General features: G+C 35.9%; 2 protein-coding genes across 11 annotated transcripts in view; one reads left to right on the top strand and one right to left on the bottom strand.

Moving 5' to 3' along the window:
* The window catches only part of LOC100114114 (potassium voltage-gated channel protein Shaker), a 594,961-nt gene that overhangs the window by 262,670 nt on the left and 310,657 nt on the right, over window positions 1-21,634 (top strand). For 4 of the 7 annotated variants that reach the window (XR_004345121.1, XR_004345122.1, XR_004345123.1 and 1 more), the window contains exon 6: window positions 4,112-4,248. Coding sequence is in view for 2 of the 7 variants with exons in the window: in XM_032601320.1 (XP_032457211.1) it covers window positions 4,112-4,241 (130 nt within the window). In the remaining 5 variants the exon portion in view is untranslated. The remainder of the gene's footprint in view (window positions 1-4,111; window positions 4,249-21,634) is intronic. The other 3 variants (XR_004345120.1, XM_032601320.1, XM_032601321.1) reach the window with 1 other exon arrangement.
* LOC116415730 overlaps window positions 1-21,634 on the bottom strand; it is a 239,706-nt gene that overhangs the window by 29,816 nt on the left and 188,256 nt on the right. The window lies entirely within an intron of this gene.

Raw genomic sequence — 21,634 nt, 5'->3', positions numbered from 1 at the left:
GCTCTCGAGATTTTTTTAAGGTTAAGAAAACCCAATTTCAAAGTATATAGGGTTGAGCCGTCGACAAATCGTACTTCGTACTTTTTCTTGCCAGCGCGGCGCTGTCGCGCCCCTTGATTCTACCTCCTCCTTTACCTCCTCTCGGTGTACCTGCACTTTTTGAATTTCCCGCCTCTTTTATCGATTTCACTATACTTGGTTGCGGCGTTGTGAATCCCTATTCCTCTATTCCGCTCCCGTGTTTCGTTCTGTGAATTATCTTTTGTACATCCGTGCTCGTCACGTTCATCGTTCCTTTCCTACTATCCCTATCTCTCTCACTCTATTTCCTAACCTCTCCTCTCTGACGCTTACTTTTCCGCTCTTCTATCCCTATACTCTGACTCACTTCTTCCTGAATTGTTTATCCCTTGCTCTTCTTGACCCTTTCTCTACCTGCTCCCGCCTTCTCCTTCCTTCCTACCCCTCTATTCTGTTCCCTACACTCCCTTATTTTACACACTACTCTACACACTTCCTCTCACGAATTAATCCGATATGGTACTCCTATTATCTATATTTTTTTTAATTGATTTTTAGCAGATACTTTTTCTTTGTGTTGTCTTCTAAAAGAGTTAAGGGAGATGTGGGAGCTGAAAACACTGTTTTTCTGTTCCATACAACTTTTTGAATAACGTTTGCAATGAAAAACCAAGACCAGAGCGTCATAGTGTTGAGTTTAGTGAATCATTCTACCAAAAAAATGTCAATACAGCTTTTAGTTTTTTTTTGGCATTTAAAATACTAAATACCCCGTGGCGGATTTGCGAAGCTATAGCTCCCACCTCCCCTTAAGGTGGATCTTCACTGATTATTTGCCAAAAACTCGAAAATTTTTTTATCATATATTTTAATTGCGTATAGTTTTATGAACATTTTGAGTCCAATCTGATGTAAAAACTCAAAGTTATACCAATGTTATAGGCAGTTGAGTAAAATATTTTACATTAGATTGCATTCAAAAATAAAGCTTAAAACACGTTTCTCTCGTAACTTTTCCGTTGACTTTAAAAAGTTCCTTGCGTAAGGCATTTATATTAATCCTATTGAAATTTTTTACACTTATACTTTAAAACATTTTGAAAAGAAGTTAGAATTTTTATTTACGGCATCTGTTCTGGAAAAATTTGTTTAATTATAAATATTATTAAATTATGGGGTTTTTAAAAGAATTTTACTGGTTAATGAATTCTTGATTTATTACAAATGAACAATCAGAGTTCTCGTAATAAAAAATACTAACTTTTTTTAAGTACGGCTCAAAATGTATGTTCTAATTTTTGAGATGTGCGCAAACAACTTTTTCAAAAACCTTGAATTTTAAAGACTATTATTGGTTTTCATATTATAACTTAAGTATTAACTTAAAATTTTAATTTAATAATTTTATTTAATTTGAAACTAGAAAATTTTAATAAATAAATAAATATATATATATATATATATATATATATATATTTATATATATATATTATACCTATCTTATAAGCCATTTAAACCTTAATATTGGTGAAAGTAAGAGTTCGATCCGGACTACGACCACCAAAAAATTCATGAAAATACCTTTTTATAGTTCCTGTATGGGTCCCAGAATGGTAGAGACCCTGTATCTTTTGCGAAAAATGAAGATATCCACAAATTTGTGCTAAAATGATTAAAATTTATATTTAAAGCCTGTAGCAAAGCTTAGGAATTACTAGGAGCATTTGTAAAAAAATAACAAAGGTAGCAGACATCAAAATAAAGAAAGTCACCGTAGGAGAAAATTGTTCCTTAATGTCCATCATTGACTAAAAATGCAGAGCTTAGTGATAAATTATTTAAATACATGTTTGCTTAAATAAATAAATTGTGTCACTTGGATCATCGACAAAAAAATTATAGAACTTGATTTTACTGTTACAAATATTCCTACCGAAATCGAGGAATGGTGAATATATTATATCTCTTACAAAAATTGACTTAATTATCCACTGACTTTGAAAAATTATGATCGAGTGTATGATTTTTGTTGTAATTTTTTGAAAGAAACACTAAGTGTATGATTTATGTTATAATTTTTTGCAAGCGATCTGGACTGCGCGGGATCACACTAGTAAGACCTTGTATGAAGATCGGTTTGACCTTCTGTCGGTGCTATGAGCTCATCGGGTACCGAGAGGCTGCCGTAGTGAAAGCCATTATCGGGTACACTGCACGCTCGGCTAACGTTCGAGACGTACCCGGCGACGTCGTGGAATATTGCTGGTGCGCGTGCGCCAGCGTTAAGTAAAAGGCAGCGTCACGAGGAGTCGCACGTCTCCTTCGTCGGCGAAAATTCACCGAAATATGTATATATAGTTATTGAAAGAATAACCATATAGAAATTATATCCTGCTATTAAAAACTAAAATCTCTTGTTGGAGTTACACATTTTTCCCTAAGGCAATTTTTCTTGACAGAATCCATGTTTTTACTTGTGTTATAACCACCACCAGCTGATCTGTGAGATAGATCACAGCAAACTAATACTGCTTATTTTCTACATGCTCACGCTGCAGTTACTGATTTTGATTTTGGTAATGCGTTAATATTTTCATTCAAATCTTTGCATAGTACTAGATAGTTCCAAGACTAAGTGTAACTATTTCTTGGTTTTGCATAATTTATTGTATTCATTTAGTTTCAAGTATTTTGTACCGTGTAACCGCACTATTGACACAGTCGGTAAAATCTGTCTTCGGGACTCCTTAAGAATATACAACTATATTACGAAAAAAGTTAAATATTAATAAACCATTTGAATGTTATGAGGAACCTTATAAGCGACTTCTGAGAATTATGCGATTACAGTTATGCACTAGCTATATGGCTTTCCGGTGGCATTTCTAATGGCCATTTACGGCGGTGCCTCAGGCGCGTTGTTAGCGGAGGACCATCGCGGCCCAAAAGTCTTTACGTGTTGACGTGCAACGCTGCACTTTGACACGTTGAACCGCTTGCCGTCAACAAGTCGCGTCGACGAGCGAGCGGACAGATGTCGGGTGACACGCAAATAAAACGGAGCTCCCGAGCTGCGAATAAACGTTCATCTCCAGCACACCAAGTTTTTCTCTCTCCTCGTGGCACCTATCTTCCATCACATCACTAAGTATTTTTTACGTACTTGCATTCTAGCTTAATTCATTAAAAATTTCAATAGCTCTGATCAATCAAAAATCTGTTTCCGCGGTGGATTTCTTCTTGCTTTGCTATTTTGTTTTAACTTATTCAGGTAGTTATGCGCAATTAATGTAGAAACCATGTATTAGGATCCGACTTGAAAGTTATTACTTAATTATAAATAGTTCCAATAACTTGGCATTGAATACTATAAGAAAATTATGTAATAACCGTAAAAGATTTACAAAATTCCCATATAAGAACCATGTGAAACTGTTTACGTGAGGGAAATTCCTGTAATATAGGTTACGCACCTAGAGTCTGCTTGAAGCCTTTGGGTGGTAAACCCGTACTTTAGAGTGGCCTTTTTTTCTTTTGTGGTGCATATTGACTTTTTCACCCTACGCGTCTAGTGTACAATTAAGCGCTTGCTTAGCGGAGCTAATGTGCGCATTTTACGTGTAATATAAGAAAAAAATGGCTGAAGTTCTAGAAATCGACTCCCCCAGTACATTAAGAGGCTTTATGCTGTTGAAGAGTCAAAAAGTTAACCATAATTTGATTTGGAGTTTACTGGAGAAAGTTTGTAAAAAATAAAAAATGGAGAATAAGTGTTCTAAAAGAATAATCAAAATTTTAGAAATATTCTATTACGAAAAGAATAAATAATAAATCGATTGTACATAATATAATATTAGAACAACAAATACAAAAAGTTTTTTATTTAAAATCAATTTTTAATACTATGTTATTTTAATGTATTCAATCTTTTACTTTGGTATTTAGACAGATTAAAATAGATATTAAAAATAAAGATCAATAAACATTTTTTAAAGGAAGTGCGCATAATTATAAGCTTATTACACACAAAATCAAATTGAATTCACAATAAAAATATAATTTATTATTTATATATATTTTTTTTTTTCAGGTGTGGTGCTTTTTTCGTCAGCAGTCTATTTTGCCGAAGCTGGTTCAGAAAATTCATTTTTTAAGTCTATTCCAGATGCTTTTTGGTGGGCGGTTGTTACCATGACTACAGTTGGCTACGGCGACATGACGTATGATGTACACACTTTTAATGTGCATTTAGAAATAAGACTAGCTTAATAAACTTGCATTAAAATGATAAAGCTTTATAACAAATCGTTATCGCAATTCACAATTTCATAACATAATATAGTGTATTTCTATATTTACTAGAACAATTTTGCAGCGAATAAAAATAAATAAATAAGTAACTGACTAGCTTTTCTGAACTCGAAAGTTTATGGCCTTACAACGTATAGGTTTGAGTCTTTAGATATATTTAAGTATTTGAAAGTTTTAAGGGTAGGCTCATCACAGGTATGCGTTTCTCAAATCTAGTGCTATAAATCAGATCTGAAAAAATCGAACCATGATAATAGAATTCGATCCCACGACCTCTCAAGCGTAAAGCAGGTGGCTTACCACGGAGCCATTGCCGCTGTAATCTTGCAGCAGTTATAAATTAAATTTTGTCAGTAAAAAAGGTCATTGTTGAACATGAATTTAAATATTCTATAATCTTATTGATTTAAAGATATTTAAACTAAATATTAGATGAAATATACTACATTATAGACCAAGGGTATAAAGTAGGCTGTGCATTCTCACAAACAATACACAACCAGCATTTGTTACCGAGTATAAAATAATTTTTTTACATACTTACTAAAAATTTGTACTTGATTGGAGCCAAGAAGGAAATAACTAGTTATATATTCATTTTCTACCCTTACCCTAGTTTATTACGCAGCGCTGGCAATCCTTCCTATTATCTTAAAAAGCAATGATCCTGTCCTTATGAAAATGTCATTTGCACAAATGCAAAAACTACATTTGTCATTTTTGGACAAAGTGCACTCAGTGACGCGCCAGTATGGGCCTGCAATACACGCACTACGACGTTGTTGTAAAATGGATCTCTACGACGTAGCTGCAAAATGGGTCTCTAAACGGCCTTGCACAGACGTACGTACTGTCAAGTTTAATTTTGAGTCTAAGTTAGTCTATGTCAAATAATTGTAGAGTAATGGACTCTCTCTCTCTCTCTCTCTCTCTCTCTCTCTCTCTCTCTCTCTCTCTCTCTCTTGTGTGCTTATTTTTTACTAATTTAGTGCGGAAGCTGTACGCGTGGACTGAAGGTATGGTTTTGGAGTAAAAAGACTATTACCCTAGCCTGATGATACTCGTAACATCACGATATTCCTGTTCTGTTCTGGCATAGCATCGCTATTAGGCAATACTAAGAAACCTTGTTCAAAGAGTGACGCAATTTCAGTAGCACATTCACAAACAATGCCTTATAGATGCTACTCTCTGTAACAGAAATCACAGCAGCGCTAGCAACCTTCAACTTTGTACTAGCGAATCTTTAGGATCTACATACATGTAAATTTGTGATGGTTCATTTTTTGATAATAAACCTGTAACGGACGGAGAGGAGACATGTCGGAAAGCAAAAAAGAGTAGACGCGGACTTGAACCGTGGACCCCGAGATAACCAGCAAGAGCTCTAACCACTAATTTTCTTTTGATAAATTAGATTAAATTCCTAATAATACATTTTTGCTACACCCTAAAAAAAATTGTAATTGTAATTGTTTTCGACTTCAGCAAAAACAAGTTAAGCAAGCTCTGCGCAAGAACCACCTACCCCCCCCTCCGAACCCGGATACCGATAGGTACCATCATTAAACAAAACTATCGTTAGGCTCAATAATTAATTTATTTGTCTTCTCCTTCGAACCTTAACATTTTTAAACATCCTCCTTCCACCAAGGTAATCGGACGTTCAGAATCAAACTCGTCTTTTTCTCTTTGCATCGTCCAGACGTTCTGTCGGTCTTTCTGCATTGTCTGTTCGTTTTTTTTTGTGCAGCATCGTCCAGCCATCTTCTGAGCAGTCTCTATCCCGACACCTTCATTCGTCTGCATCAGGTGGGAGAGTCTGAGCTCCACCCAGTTACCTATGTTCCTCAGCATCGGTCTGAGAAGCGCTGAAATGTCCTTAAGGGGCTGCAGGCCGAACGGTGTCGCCGCAATTTCCAAGTGGCGCTGCGTTTAGGTGGCAAAATCCCAATTAAACAACAAATACAACAGAACTGCGTACTTAAGAAAAAAAATCGCTCTTCACCGCCCTTCCTTTTATCATAAGGTGATAGTAACCCGTGCAAAACATGGTATTAAGTGCATATTTTCGACCTAGTATTAGAATTACGAGTTACTATTACTTTAAGATAAAAGGAAGGGCGGTAAAGAGCGATTTTTTTTCTTAATTACGCGGTTCTGTTGTATTTATTGATCAATCGAGATTTTGCCACATGACCTCAGCGGCATTAGGAAGTTGCGGCGACACCGTTCGGCTGCTCCTCTGACTGCTCCTTAACCCTAGCTTTCACGTTTCTCTGCATCGGATAGGGGAGTGCGAGCTTAACTCTGTAACCTGCGTTCCTCTGCATCAGTCTAAGGAACATTTTGTACTTGACCTCTTTGGCCTTGTTTTTGGCAGCACCATTACGTGAATTTGTAGCCTTATCCCTATCTTTTATCTCTTCATATTTTCTAGCTCTCTTAAGGATGGTATAATTTCTTACTGTACGCTTCCTATCTTCTAAAGTAAACATAGCTGCCATGCCAGACTCGGGTGTCATTCTGATCTGCAGGAAGCCTTTCAGTTCTTCTTGCTCCCATTGATACCTTCAGCAGTCGCAGAAGAAGTGCTCTGCATCTTTGTTTGCGTTCAAACACACTGGGAAGTTTGTACAGACTTCTAATTTGAATCAGTGTAGATACGCTTGAAGGCACCCATGTCCGCCCAAGAACGGCGTGCGGTAGTAATTGACTTTCCCATGTCTTCCTTTAGTTCAGTCTTTGATCCTTGCTTCGGGAAATGTGTTCATTGTGTCTTTTTAGCGTTACATCTTCTTTTACATTTAACCATCGTCTGCTTTCTTGCAGAGTCCCAGATTTTCTGCTGATTATTGTCATTCAGCCGTCGCTTCATCTCGTAGACCTCTTTTGTTTCTATTGCTAGCAGGTTAATTAGTAGCATGCTTGCTATAAAACACACTGCCTTGTCTGGTACTATAAAGTTAACTTACCTGTTTTCGAAAATAATCATACCGCGTTCAATCAAGAATTGGACATTTTTGGTTTGGAAAAATGTTTCTGCATTCCCAGATAATCACCAAAGCTTTTATTATGCATATTTTGACCCACTAATTACAAATGACGTTGGTGGTTTCCCAGAAAATGCGTGTTGAGGCGATTTTCCGGAAAAATTATGAAAAAATTTCACTTTTCCGACTCAAAGAAATTTTATTACGATTCTTTGTATTAATAAAAGAAGAAAGTGTTCTAACACATTCTTACGTAAATGCATTGTTTTGCGTTAAAGAATCGTTAAAGAACACAAATCTCACGATTAAAAAGTTTAATTTCCATAACTTCGACGAATTTTCAACGAAAAACAATGCATTTAACGTAAAAATGTGTGATACACTTTCGTCCTAAATTTGTACAAAGAATCAAAATAAAAATTTTTGGGCAGAAAAAGTAAAAATTTTCCGGAAAATCACGAACGCAATTCGTAATCAGCGGGTCGAAATACTTGCATAACAAAAGCTTCGGTGATTGATTTGACCGCAATGGTCTCGGGGACCTTGCTTTCTTTGACGCGTGAACTAACATGCATGGATTCAAAATAGACCGTAAAATAAAACCGATATTTAAAGAGAACGTTACAATTTATTGAGACTAATTTTTTTAGGACATAAGTAGACTAATTGAGGAGTAGTTTACCACAGTTTAAAATAAAATTGCTATGCCTACAATTGTGGAATAACCGTGCTAGATACGGCAAAAATCGGAAAATTCGTGTTTTTTGTAAATTTGGATGATTTTCCACGGGAAAAGTATGCGTTTAATCAAAAAATTAAATGCATGACTTTTATCTTAGAATCCTGTGAAAAATACGAAGATATTTTTTGTTTTGTGTAAAATGCCATTTTTTCCGTTTTCCCAGAAAATAGGCTGTACAAATTTTCCTGGGCATTTTCCGGCTGAGCAACCTCGAAATTCGTGTTCAGTGGGTCTTACTACGTAAGTAAAACTTTGGTGTTACCGTGGAACCCCATCGGCTACAGAAACCACCCTGGCGCCCAGACTAAAGGTCTAAGTGAACTTTTTTACCTTGTGTGGTTACAGTACTCGACGTCAGCTCGCTAATGCACTCGTCTTTGGCTCGTGCTAGCTCGCCTCCAACTCGTACTGCAAATTCCTTACCTGGTATAAAAAAGTCCACTTTACGCCCAAGGTACACAATATACTATTTAGATTTGCATCACCACATGAGGCACAATAATGCAGGTTCCTGCAGTAACAGTTTCACTTAGTACATGGCGTCACACTGTCTATGTAAAAGTGACTCTTCACTTATATTCGGTGTACACACATATACAACTCAAGACTAATATGCCATAGCTGACTGCGATTGACTCGAGAAATTTTCTCTTAGTATTATACGATTTAGAAGTTATATTTAAGTACAATTACATTTATGAATATGACCGTATTGATTGTAATTTTTGTACAATATTATTTATTCACACCAACGAAACGTCATCATAGAATAAAATTTTATGTAAAATTATTTATTACAAGGGTTAACTCTTATTAATCATATCTTTTCTTAGAAAGTTTCAACATTTAGTTTTCGAGTAAAAACGGTTTCTAAAAATTACATGTTATGGTGTATAATAAAATAACAACGAATGATGATATAAATTCTCCGCAGTAAAAAGATAGATAATTTTATTCTCTTTCAAGTACATATCGTCCCTACGAAGACTAGCACGTTTCAAATATCTCTGAGTAGTACTTTTCATTTTTCGCCGCGAAAAGTAGCACGGGTCAAGCTTTTGCCGCGAAGACTAGCACTTTTCACAACTTTACCGCGAATACTAGCTCGTTTCACGTCTTTGCAGCGAAGACTAGCACTTTTCACGAAAACACTAGCGGTTTTGGGGTTTTATGCTTAAAAAATTGATGATATTTATGAACGCCAAAGTGGTACATAGTAACATTCACATGCAAAGCGTCAGCTTGTACGAAAATTATTAAAGTATCATAAGTTTAAGACGCTAATTTTGCGTCCGTAATCAAGGCACAAAAAAACTGATTTTTTTCAGTTTTCAATTCATTACTAAAAAATAAGATAAGTTGTCAAATCACTTGAAATTTTAATATGATATAGTTTGACACGTGTCCCATCAAAATAATTTTTTTGCGAGTTTATGGCGTTTAGTTTCAGAGTTATAAATTAAAATAAAATTACCTTTTTCATTTTATCTGCTGAACAAAGCAGTCGATCCCGAGTACCAAACAAAGAATAGTAGGTAATTTAATTCTCTTTTAAATGCATTATAGCTGAATTGTTTGTAACAATGAGATGATCGATAAAAACGCAAAATAGTGCTTTTCAAAAATCAAAAAAATGGCTATAAAAAAATATAGTTGAGAAAATAAAAAATAACTGTTTTTCCCTAATTCAGAATCCAAAAATATATATGCATGTAATTTTATTGATATTGACGGAGTAGTTCCAGAAATATTACGGTATACATACACACACACATAATTTGAAGTTCTAACACACCAATATATATATATATATATATATATATATATATATATATATATATATATATATATATATATATATATATATATATATATGAGCATTTCCATTACTTTTCTGAAAAACTGATCGCAGCCTGTTCTCAGAATTAAACCAAAGTAATTTTCCCTAAATGTATATACAAAAAAAGTAACTTTCCCAAAATTTCAGCCCCCGAAGTGCCCTACAGCGCGCCTTAGATTTTTTTGATGTTTTAAAAATCGCGTAAAATAATGCTTCTGTAAAAATTCATCAGAACTGGTGAATCATTCCAGAATAACAATTATTTCATGATAGATATGTGGCAAAAACATGAATACATCAGACAAAAAGAGAAAGAAATTATATTTATTTATCGTTTTTAATGAAAAATGGTTTTAAAAAAGTGACCGGATCATGAAATATTTCACAGAAATCAGCTATATTTACATACAGATATAAAATTATAAATATTAAGGTCATTTTTAGTAATTAATTACTAATAATGTAAATGTGTATGTATGTATATATATATATATATATATATATACACAAAGTTTAGAGCTATATTTTTTCGATTACAATATAATTATAGAGTTACATTTGGCATCTAAAAAAATAAGCATCAAAATTTCGTGTTTCATGGCAATCTTTGAACTGCTGTCATTTACTTATTTTGCGCGCGAAATAAGGTTTAGCGCCCGTCATTCTTTTCGTCGTGGAAAAAGCTTTAAATTTTAAACTTTTAAATACGAACACCTATTTTTGACGCCGGATTCGGAAAGAGCAGCAAATTTCACGTTCACAATAATGGTTCATAATTTCTCAAAGTGACCTTAAAATGGTCAAATAAAGGTCAAATATTGAAAATTTACCTAAACCTGGTTTCTTTCCAATTTTTGTTAGTTTACTTATGTTAAAAATGGCCTACGACAAAGACGGTCACCAAACTTTGATCTGGGGAAGTCAATTTTCAAGGTCATTTGAAGGTAAGTATTTATTTTTAATTGAAGCACCTATTTCGAGCGCCAGATTCGGGAAGGGCGATACATTTCATCACCACAATGGTAGTTTATAAGTTTTTTACGTGACCTTAAATAGGTCAATTCAAGGTCTAATGTTCACAAACTGGTTTTTTTCGAAAGTTTGATTGTTTAATAAGCTTAAAAGGCCAATGACTGATCATTTTAACATTAATATCATGTGTGAAAGTCATGAAAAAACAGTTTTATAAAATAAAATATTTTAATTTCGTTCTTAATCTTACTTTTGGCGTAACCCAGAAACAACGACGTGGACGTAGTAAGTTCTGTTTCCTTCGGGGTGCTTAATTAACGTGAGTCTCCTTGCCTCTCACGATCGGGGTGCTTGATTTACGTGAGTAGCCTTGCCTCTCACGATCAGTGTGCTTGATTTACGTGAGTCCTCTTGCCTCTCACGATCAGTGTGCTTGATTTACGTGAGTCCTCTTGCCTCTCACTATTCTAAATATTATTTGATTAACTTCGAAGTAAATGTCCGAAGTGGCGTCCATTAGCTTTGAGGCATAAATTTAATCGGGTCTGCAAATGGTGAACGGTCTTGAGCAATATCCGTCTTAGTATAGCTGCGCATGCTCGACGAATGCGATCTTGCATGTCTGCTCTAGTTGTGGGCCGTTCTTGAAAAACAACATTTTTAAATATTTTCAGAAATAAATGTCTGGAGATGTGAGGTCGGGTAAACAAGCAAGCCAGTTAACTGGCCCTCCTCGTCCAATTCACCTACCATTATAATATTTATTTAAAAAATTTCGTACGATTAGAGCAAAATGTGCTGGTGCCCATCATGTTAGAACCACATTCTTCTACGCGTTTCTAAATCAATATCTTCCACCAATTCAGGAAACCGCTCTCTTATTAAACGTAAATTGGAGTTCCTATCAACATTTTCATCGGAAAAATAAGGACCAATTAAATAACCGTTTACGATCCCACAGCATACCATAATGCTCCAACCCCTTTGATAATTGACCGTTCTGTACCAATGAGGATTCTCATTCGATTAATAATGGCAATTATGTCTATTGAGTTCTCCGTCACTCTGAAATTTAGCCTCATCGGAAAAAGGAGATATTTAAAAAAAATCTGGTTTTTTCTATATCATACGTAAAGCCCATTGGCAAAACTCAGTTCGTTGTTGAAAATGATGATCTTGTAACTATTGAACAACGTAATGTGGTAAGCATGATGGTTAAGGGATTTAAGAATTCTCAAAAAAGTTGATTTTGATATGCCGATTTCTCTTTGAACTCGGCGAGAACTGGTATGCGGATCAAGATGAATGGCAGTAAGAACAACGATAACACGTGGATCATTTATATCATATTCATGGTGCCTGCGTTGGCGAACCATATGACCCTCACGAGCTCTTTGAGTCAAGCGATTTATTGCTCTATAATCTGGGTGTCGTCTGTCAGGAAAGCGTGCAGCGTAAAGTCTTGCTGCTGCTCGGAAATTATAATGACTTTCCAATAAAACCATTATCATATCCACAATCTCATTGGGTTGATAGTCAGCCAGTTTTAAAGGTGTTTATTTTTACTTTTATGAAGGGTTTTTAACTTCTCCAAAGGTTGGACATGTAGACAAAAGATAAAGTATTAATAGAGAAACAGTTTTAAAAACAGTAACTAATGTTTTGCCAATAAATTTATTCTGTTCGGATTGAGGATGAATGAGTCGTTGTTTCTGGGTTACGCCAAAAGTAAGATTAAGAACGAAATTAAAATATTTTATTTTATAAAACTGTTTTTTCATGACTTTCACACATGATATTAATGTTAAAATGATCAGTCATTGGCCTTTTAAGCTTATTAAACAATCAAACTTTCGAAAAAAAAACAGTTTGTGAACATTAGACCTTGAATTGACCTATTTAAGGTCACGTAAAAAACTTATAAACTACCATTGTGGTGATGAAATGTATCGCCCTTCCCGAATCTTGCGCTAGAAATAGGTGCTTTCATTAAGAATAAATACTTACCTTCAAATGACGTTGAAAATTGATTTCCCTAGATTAAAGTTTGGTGACCGCCTTTGTCGTAAGCCATTTTTAACATTAGTAAAACAACAAAAATTGTAAAGAAACCGGGTTTAGATAAATTTTCAATATTTAACCTTCATTTGACTATTTCAAGGTCATTTTGAGAAATTATGAACCATTGTTGTGAACGTGAAATTGTCTGCTCTTTCCGAATCAGGCGTCAAAAATAGATGTTCGTATAAAAAAAAACACTCTTACCTTCAAATGACCTTGAAAATTAAGTTCAAGGTCAAAACTGAGATTACCAAAAGATGGCCTTCCTTGTCCCCTTAAATTTGTATGAACAATTTTTTTGTAGCATGCTTAGATTCCGAGAAATATTAGTGGGGCGATTAAAATGGTCCACCCTGTATATGTTTAATATACTATATTCTAAGTCATCACTATGTATATGTATATCTATATATGTGTATATTTGATATTTTTTCTCTTTGCATAACCTTAAATCTTAAGAAAATATGAATTGTTTTTATTCTTACTATATTAAACACCTGTACTGTAACTGTACATTATTGTACTCGTCACCATGTTTATTTACGCATGTTCATACAAAGTGACCTTATATTACACATCATACTTGCACTCGACTGGCACTATATTATTCAAATTTACATTATCATCGTTACTACGTGAATCAACGCTAATACATTCTTTGACATTGCCTTCTATTTTTGATAAAATTTCATTATTTATATTTAAAATATCAATGTTTCTTGGTGCTAAAATTACCTTTTTACGAATTTCTTAGTAGTACCCAGGCACCATGGAAAAAGTAAACAAAACTGACCATGATCTCCCACCCCGAGCCAGTGAGAGGTCAAGATCAAGGTAAAGATTGTTTACTCTCCATGGTGCCATTTGTACTTTGGAGAGAGAGCCCCCCACTCTCCTTCTTTCAATCCAAAGTGCCTCTGATTTTTCGAGAGACTTTGGAGATAACCCCTTCCTCTTCTCTGCTTATCAATGGTGTTTTGTATTTTTCAAGGCACTTTGTGACTGTGACTGTTAAGGTGTTGACAGCCTGACGATCCACGCTTGCTGCTAAGCAGTGAAATATGTGTACTGTGCATTTTCGCTATTTACTAATTTGTCTTTGCTATAGTCACCCAGCTGTTTCACAATAATTGTTATAGCCTCTTTAACTTTTAATAAGTATTTAATTCTAGGATCTTATTTTAGACAAGGCTTTTAACCTGTCAAACGTCACTCTTTTGAACACTAGTGAAGGCTTACGAACTTTTTTCCAGTGGTGGTGGAAGTCTGGCTATCGAGATGTCTCTTTTGTCCAGCCATCATTTTCTTCTTATACGTTTTCTTGCCACCGAAAGAACTTCTACTTTAGACTTGTAAAAGAGAACTGTGCTCTTTGTGCTGCAACTACGCCGGCTTATATTCGAAAACCACTACATTTGGTGGGAGGCGAGAACAATGAGGAACAGTCTCGCGACAAGTGGATCACTAATAGAATCACTGATGCTGTAGAGAGAATCTAATGAAAATGTGCTGTAGCATCTAAATCTAATACTGTTAAGCCTACTTCTTCCGACACAACTCGACCCTTGTTATCCTTGAAAAATTGAAAATCGATAACTAGTTCCGTTTGTTTGCACAGCTTAAGTAAGGCGTATCGACTGGCACAAAGCTTGTATTGGTAGGTGGTTTTATTTGGTTTTTCAAAGAGCGCCATCTAGCCTCAACTGCTGTAATCCACCAAAACTTGTCATGACGAGTCAATCTCTAATAGATTGTCGTACTCAGCATAAATTATGCAATTTACAGCAGTATCTAATGCGTCATCAAATCTCACGTCAATTCTCACACTACCTCTTCTGACTAAATTCCAATGAGTGTCATTGTTGGCCGATAAAATGCGTGTCAAATCGAATGCAAAAAAACAGTAGACATTTGGGTATGCATCGCGTGTTATCGAATTACCGGCATTTGAAAAATGTACCCCCCGTACCCGAGAAGAGTGTGTGATACACATCCACATACAGCAGGCTGCAGTGGTTTTAATGGGCTTGCACATCGTCCACAAACATACACAACAAATGGATATTGAAAGTTTTAAAATTGAACGGATTAAGTTTTGTATCGCCGTTATAAGCCTTATTTCCAATAAATCCAATTATGATTCTTTTTGGCAATTGACCCAGTATGACATTATCTATCGACTGACCATGCACGCCACTGTTAAGGGTTACGTTTTTTACCTCTACCCGTGTAAGCGGGTACTTTGCTGTGACTTTAGAAAGCACTTTTTCGTGAGCCAATGGAATGCCCTAATCAACCTTTACGCGGCGAACAAATAGTGTCGCCTCGGTTATGTGTACAGTATACGCAGAATCAGGATCCATTAGACAGAAGCTATCGCGAGAACGCACAAGACGTACACTTACCCCAACACCACCAAGTAGTAGTCTATCCATATTTAGCACATCCACGTGTAAGTAACCCAATAAATCAATTTCATTATTTGTCATAACTGCTAGTCGTCTAAAGAAACCTGCATTACCGGCATCAGTGTTATTTATTTTACCGGCCGTGTCATCATACCACAAGACGATGCTCAAGTGTTAGTTTTTTGTCACTGGTCCGTAATAATATAATAACGTCTTAATGTATGATCTGTATGCGTAGGCGTTATTTAGTGGTGATACTGGTTTTTGATTGAAAAATACATCGATACATTAAACAGCGAATGCATAAAATTATTCATAGGGCCGACGACTGATACTGACGCATCCATCTCGAATGGCTTCGTCGGTGTTATATTCACACGTAGACTCAGTATTGTATGCACTGAATCTAGATATTCACAGTTGCCAGGGATCGTAAATTCTATTCGTGCTTGATCGGTGAGTGACGAGATTGGCTTATACTGCATCCAGTGAGAACTCTCAATTACCGTCTGTGTTGGCGACAATTCAAAAAGTGATAACTCCGACTTCAACGAGTCACAAGAGTCAGTGTGTAGAAAAGCCATGTTTTTTTTCTAGCTGGTATGGTGAGTAGATATACCGTTCAAAAAGAGAGCCTTTTAATTGACAAAGATATCTTTAGCTACTGCTGACGACGCTGCTTTAGTTGTAGATTTCTTTCTCTTCTTCTTTTTCTGCGTAGTTGTCACGCTCCTACCAGCTCCACGACCAGAGTCTGACTGGGCTTTTTGTGTCATTTGTGCCTTCTTATATTTAGCTTTCTTTTTCTTACCTTCTTCCACCTCTTCCCCCTGCTGTTCATCCGGTGCCATGATTTTATTCATTATTTGTTCAGCTTTGCAGCCTCTTCACCGACAGATTTAGCGCTACACCTCACAAGAGGTAAAGCACCGCGAAATATACCTTTTCAATAACTGCCAATGCCTGCGCCAGTCTGATAACGCCTACGACCAATTGTAATGTAATTATCCCTACCACTGTTATTACAGCCGATTTGGTGTGCAAGAAAAATACTGTAGTCAGGCATTTTTAATTTGTGCGCTTAAAATAAAGTGTCACCGTCAACGCACCGTAGTTAAATGGGACAGGATGTCCATGCTCGCCTTTTATATCTATCTCGATTGACTGAAAAGACGAGGATAGCAAGGAAAGATACATTGGTGTGGTAAAGTTCTAAATTTGCGTTCTACCGTAAGTATAATCATGTAACTAAAGAGCCACAGCACGTAGCAGTTGTGAACAAACATCACCTGTCACGTAAGGCTGACAAATACTGCTATAAACCATTAGCACGCTTGGTAAACCATTTGGGAGATTTGGCGGTCTATTGTCGATTATGTAACTGTCTTTTTTACCATCACAAGTTAATAATTTACTACTTTTGAAGCCTAATATTTCACACAACTTTTGAGATCGAGAGAATAAGAGAGTACAATCAGCGCATTTCTCCTCAGTGCTGGTGCATTTGACTTGAATATAGCCGCCACACTGAATCTCAAATATAAAATGATCTTTCACATTGTCGAGATTATTTATCTCACTTAAAAGAGTATGGAAGCTGTCATAAATGCCGCATTTTATTTGACTAAAAGTCTTCCGATAATCATCATCATCGTCATCACCATCATCATGATTGCGTAACTTATTGTTAGTGTAAGTAGCGCGTGTGGGTTTTCTCGTTACACAGACGACTCCCTCTCTTCTCTCCTTCATTAATATGTGTTAAAGGGTAAGAGGTATTCAAATTTTGGTGAGACCGAAGCACCAATTGCCGTGCAGACAGAAATTTTGGGGGAGTTGTGTGGTAAAGCGATTAGCAGTGTTCTCGGGGTAAACATATTTACTGCTACTACTGGACAAAACCATGTAAAATTCATCCGTCATCATCGTCATTATTTTGAAGATTTACGAGATCTTAGTAGACACCCAAGAATTAAATTTTTCAGGGTACTCCTTCCAACTCACAAAATACTTATTTCTCTTTCCTCTGCCCCTACTGCGTAATACCTGGTCGATATAAAAAACGTCGCCAGACAAATCTTTGCGCACTCTACTCAGCTGCTGTTCGTAAGAATATCCGTTAATTTTTTCACCAACCAGATCCTTGAATGTGTAGACGGGCGGCTGTCTCCTCGTATCGACCTTCATAATCCTAAATAATTCCAGAGTCAAGCCACCTGACGTATGCTGACCACACTTTTAGCCATTTTATCACGAAGTAGCTCAACCCACGCATACTTTGTAAGCACATCAATGACCACCAGTAAGTAGCTGCATTGATCATTATACGTTTTGAGAGAGCAAAGGTCAGCTAAATCAGCCTCCCACAACTCGTATGGACTGAAAACCCGGTAAGAGCGACAAGGAAATCAATATTGCACCATTTTATGCATTGTGTGCGCATCACGACTCTTGAGCCACTCTCTTACCTCATTTGAGCGAAATTTTTTGCGCGTGGCTCACACAAGCCTGCTCCACCAGCGTATGCTGATGGAGCTGGCAAGGTGTAGTACAGTTTTTCAAGCTGGCTCTCCATTCGTTGACTGTCTCCTACCAACTAATCTCGACCTCTTTCTCCTTGTACGTTCTATAGCCTGTCTGAATCGTCGATAAACCCTTTTAAAAGTGATTTTACCAACCATACACAGTACAGTTAATAGAGCGACACACAAGTCAAGGTAATAATGAAAATAAATGTGAAGAAGAAAATTTCAACAACGATGGAATAAAACAATATTTAAATACAAGGTATGTAAGCCCTCCAGAAGCAATGTATCGTTTACTACAATATGCAATGTACGTTTTATCACACGTTATTTACCGATTAGCTGTACATTTAAAAAATGAACAGTTTGTATTCTTTAAGAAAGGATCAGAAGAAGAGTTGATTTTAAAATACTTAAAGACAATTTTGACTGCATGGTTTGAACCAAATGCAAACGATCCGCAAGCAAGACAGTACTTTTATTTTGATATATCATATTTTTACGTTTTCAATGAAAAAACAAAGAAATGGACACGAAGAAAAAGAGTTTAGAAGCCAATTATAAGTAGAATGTATTTTATATATCTGAATTATGGTGGAAGATTTTTTTTTAAGATTATTATTTAAGATTATTATGTAAAAGTTTCATGAAGTAGTAGTAGCTAGATAATTAATAACCACCGATGAAGAATGGGACAAATGCTTGGAAGAAGCAATCAAGATTGAATTTCCTAAAGCTCTGTGTAATCTGTTTGGTTATATATGCGTATTTCATAACCCAGTAAATGTTAAAGAATTATTTGAAAAATATGAAGCATATTTTTACAGTTAATTGTTAACTAAAGAAAAACGTGAGAATATCTCACTCAAACATATCAAGTCTATTTTAACAAGTCACAGGTATACACTGACTGATTTCAATGTACCTAAATTTAGTGAGGATGTTGAGGAAACCAATTATGAAGAATTTTATGCAACAAATAAAACTGAAAATGAATCATCATACAATATAAGATCTTTAACGAACAAACAACGTGAAAATTCCGATGCAGTAATAAATAGTGAAATTAATAAAGCTAATCAAGTGATGTGTTTCTTTATTGATGAACCTGGAGGTAGTAGGAAAAGCTACTTACTAAATACAATTGTCACTTATTTAATTAAAAAAAAAATAAGTTAAAGTTTAAAAGAAGGTGCTGTAATTATTTTGCTGAAAAATTTAAATTGAAATGATGGGCTTTGTTATGGTACTTGATTCAAGTAAGGAAAATGATTCAATTCTGTATACAGGCAAAAAATAACTAACAGTAAACAATTTTGTAAAGTTGTTTTAATACCATGGTTTGACTTCTTTAAAAGAAGAAATTCCTTTTAACATGACAAGACGACAGTTTCCAGTATGATTAGGATATGTCATGACATTCAACAAATCACAAGGCCAAACATTTAACAAATTTGGTGTCTATTTACCAAATCCAGTTTTTAGTCATGGTTAATTATATGTAGCATTATCCAGGGTAATATTAAAAAAACATTTAACAATTTTACTTTTAAAAAATTCAAGTTTCGAGAATATAGGTAAAAATAATGATGATTTAAATAAGATATATATATATGTAAATGATGCGCTATGAATTATAAATAATAATAAGAAATAAAATATGTCAGTCGTTGAGAAAAGATGTGAATGGCTTCACGGCACACAGGAAAATTAAATAACCCAAAATTTTAAAGCCTAAAAATATTATGGTTGAAAATGGTAAGATCCAAAAATGTTAAGGCCCAAAAATTATAAGGCCCAAAATTTATCTGCCTCAAAGATGATGACCAGGTGTCAGGGTAACTCCCAGATGTTAAGTTATTGAGAAAAGATGTGAATGGCTTCACGGCACACAGGTAAATTAAGCACTTTAATATAATAAAAAAGTAGATAAGACAAGATTTATACTGATATATGTTGTTTCGGCATAAAAAAGGTATCTGCATAATATTTATAGAATATTTTAAAATCATCAAAAAAAATGTATCAAAAAACCTTGTAATCTAATAATAATTCATATTATTCTACAAGCCTTTCAAAATGTGATAAAAAAGTATCATATTAAAATGTTTTTAACATATTTTATAGTATTTTATTCCTACATTTTTTGTAAACCAAATTAAAAATTTTTTTATGCATACTAACCCTATTAATGCGACGTCACTATATGCGCACATGCGCATATGTTTAGGCAGTATATTGCGAATTCTTGCCCCTCCTTTGAGCACGAGGTTGATGACGTGTTTGCGCAAGTTGACGGGTTTTGCGGCTGGACAGATACAAGCGTGGAGGAGGCGTAGCCTTGTTTATCAGTAATACTTTCAAAGCGACTACTCTGTGCTCGTCACAGTCAGATTTAGAGGGGAAACTGGAACTTCCAGAGTATCCAATGTGTAGTGTTCAACAGGGTAATAAACTTTCAATCTTTGTTGTCGTAATCTATCATCAACCGGGTATCTCTTTCTCTGATAATTCAGAGCTTGCGAACAACTTGCGTAGATACTCCGTGGTATATGATTATAGGCTAGTTATGGGCGATCTAAACACCAACGTGCTATCAACCTTGCAAGACGCGGAATTCGTCAGAGGCCTGGCTTACGAATCAAACTTAAAATTAGTGAATCATGGTAAAACTCACCACGTCAGGGATTCTCACACATGGATCGACGTGATCTTTACGGATTTCTCAAGCGGCCATACCATCTTTAACGTTGAGGTTAACTTTCAGACGACCGAGATATGTCTTTGTCGGAGCGGCGCCCGAGATTGGTCCTTCTGCACGGAAAAGGGTTTTCAGCGATTTTTCGCTTGCTCTTTTTCGCTTACTTTTCATCTCAAGCAAAGGGGGAAGATAATATACCTCAAAGTGTTATAGCGAAATCTCTCCTAGTTCTAGGATATCTCCTAGTGACCTTATTTAACGCCTCACTCTCTTGTAGGGTCTTTCCCAGTGCCTGAAAGAACGCTTATTGGGTGCCCCTTGAGAAGAAACCTGTTCCATCTACTGTTTCGAACTTCTGTCCAATAGTCCTTTTGAGCTTTCTCTCCAAGGTTTTGGAGAAGACCGTACATGAGCAGATCTGCAAATTTTTAGCCTCAAAGAACGTTCTTGATCCTTTCCAGACCGGTTTTCGGTTCAACCATTCGACGCAGACAGCACTACTAAAACTGACTAAGGACATTAGGACTGGCATCGACAGTAACAAACAGCTACTCACCATCTTGCTACTGTTCGACTTTAGCAAGGCCTTTGACTCGATTTCCCCCTCGAGATCATTACGTAAGCTGATCAGGATGGGTTTCTCCAGGTCGGTGATCCTGTGGGTCATGTCTTATTTATTTGGACGTAACCAAAGAGTGGTTACTAAGTTAAATGGTGAATCATCTTGGCTAACAACCAACCTTGATGTCCCACAGGGCTCGATCCTGGAGCCCTTACTGTTGAGTATTTACATTTCCGATCTCCAGGAGGTGTTGGCCGGTTTTCGAAAGTCCAAGGGGTTGCTGACTGACAGTGTCGCGCATTTAGTTTACGCGGATGATCTGCAAACCTACACCCAGGTTGCAAGAGATAATCTTCGCGAGGGTGTGGATCGCATGTCGGCGGTAGCGTGAGCTGGGTCGGATTGGGCATCTCACAATGCTCTGCATCTCAATACTGGCAACACTAAAGCTATCATTTTTGGATCCGAGTATAATGTAAATAAATTACAGGGGTTGAA

This window comes from Nasonia vitripennis, assembly GCF_009193385.2.
Source record: "Nasonia vitripennis strain AsymCx chromosome 1 unlocalized genomic scaffold, Nvit_psr_1.1 chr1_random0005, whole genome shotgun sequence".
NCBI classification, from domain to species: domain Eukaryota; kingdom Metazoa; phylum Arthropoda; class Insecta; order Hymenoptera; family Pteromalidae; genus Nasonia; species Nasonia vitripennis.
The sequence above is the reverse complement of the archived record's forward strand: the minus strand, read 5'-3'. Positions and strand labels throughout refer to the sequence as shown.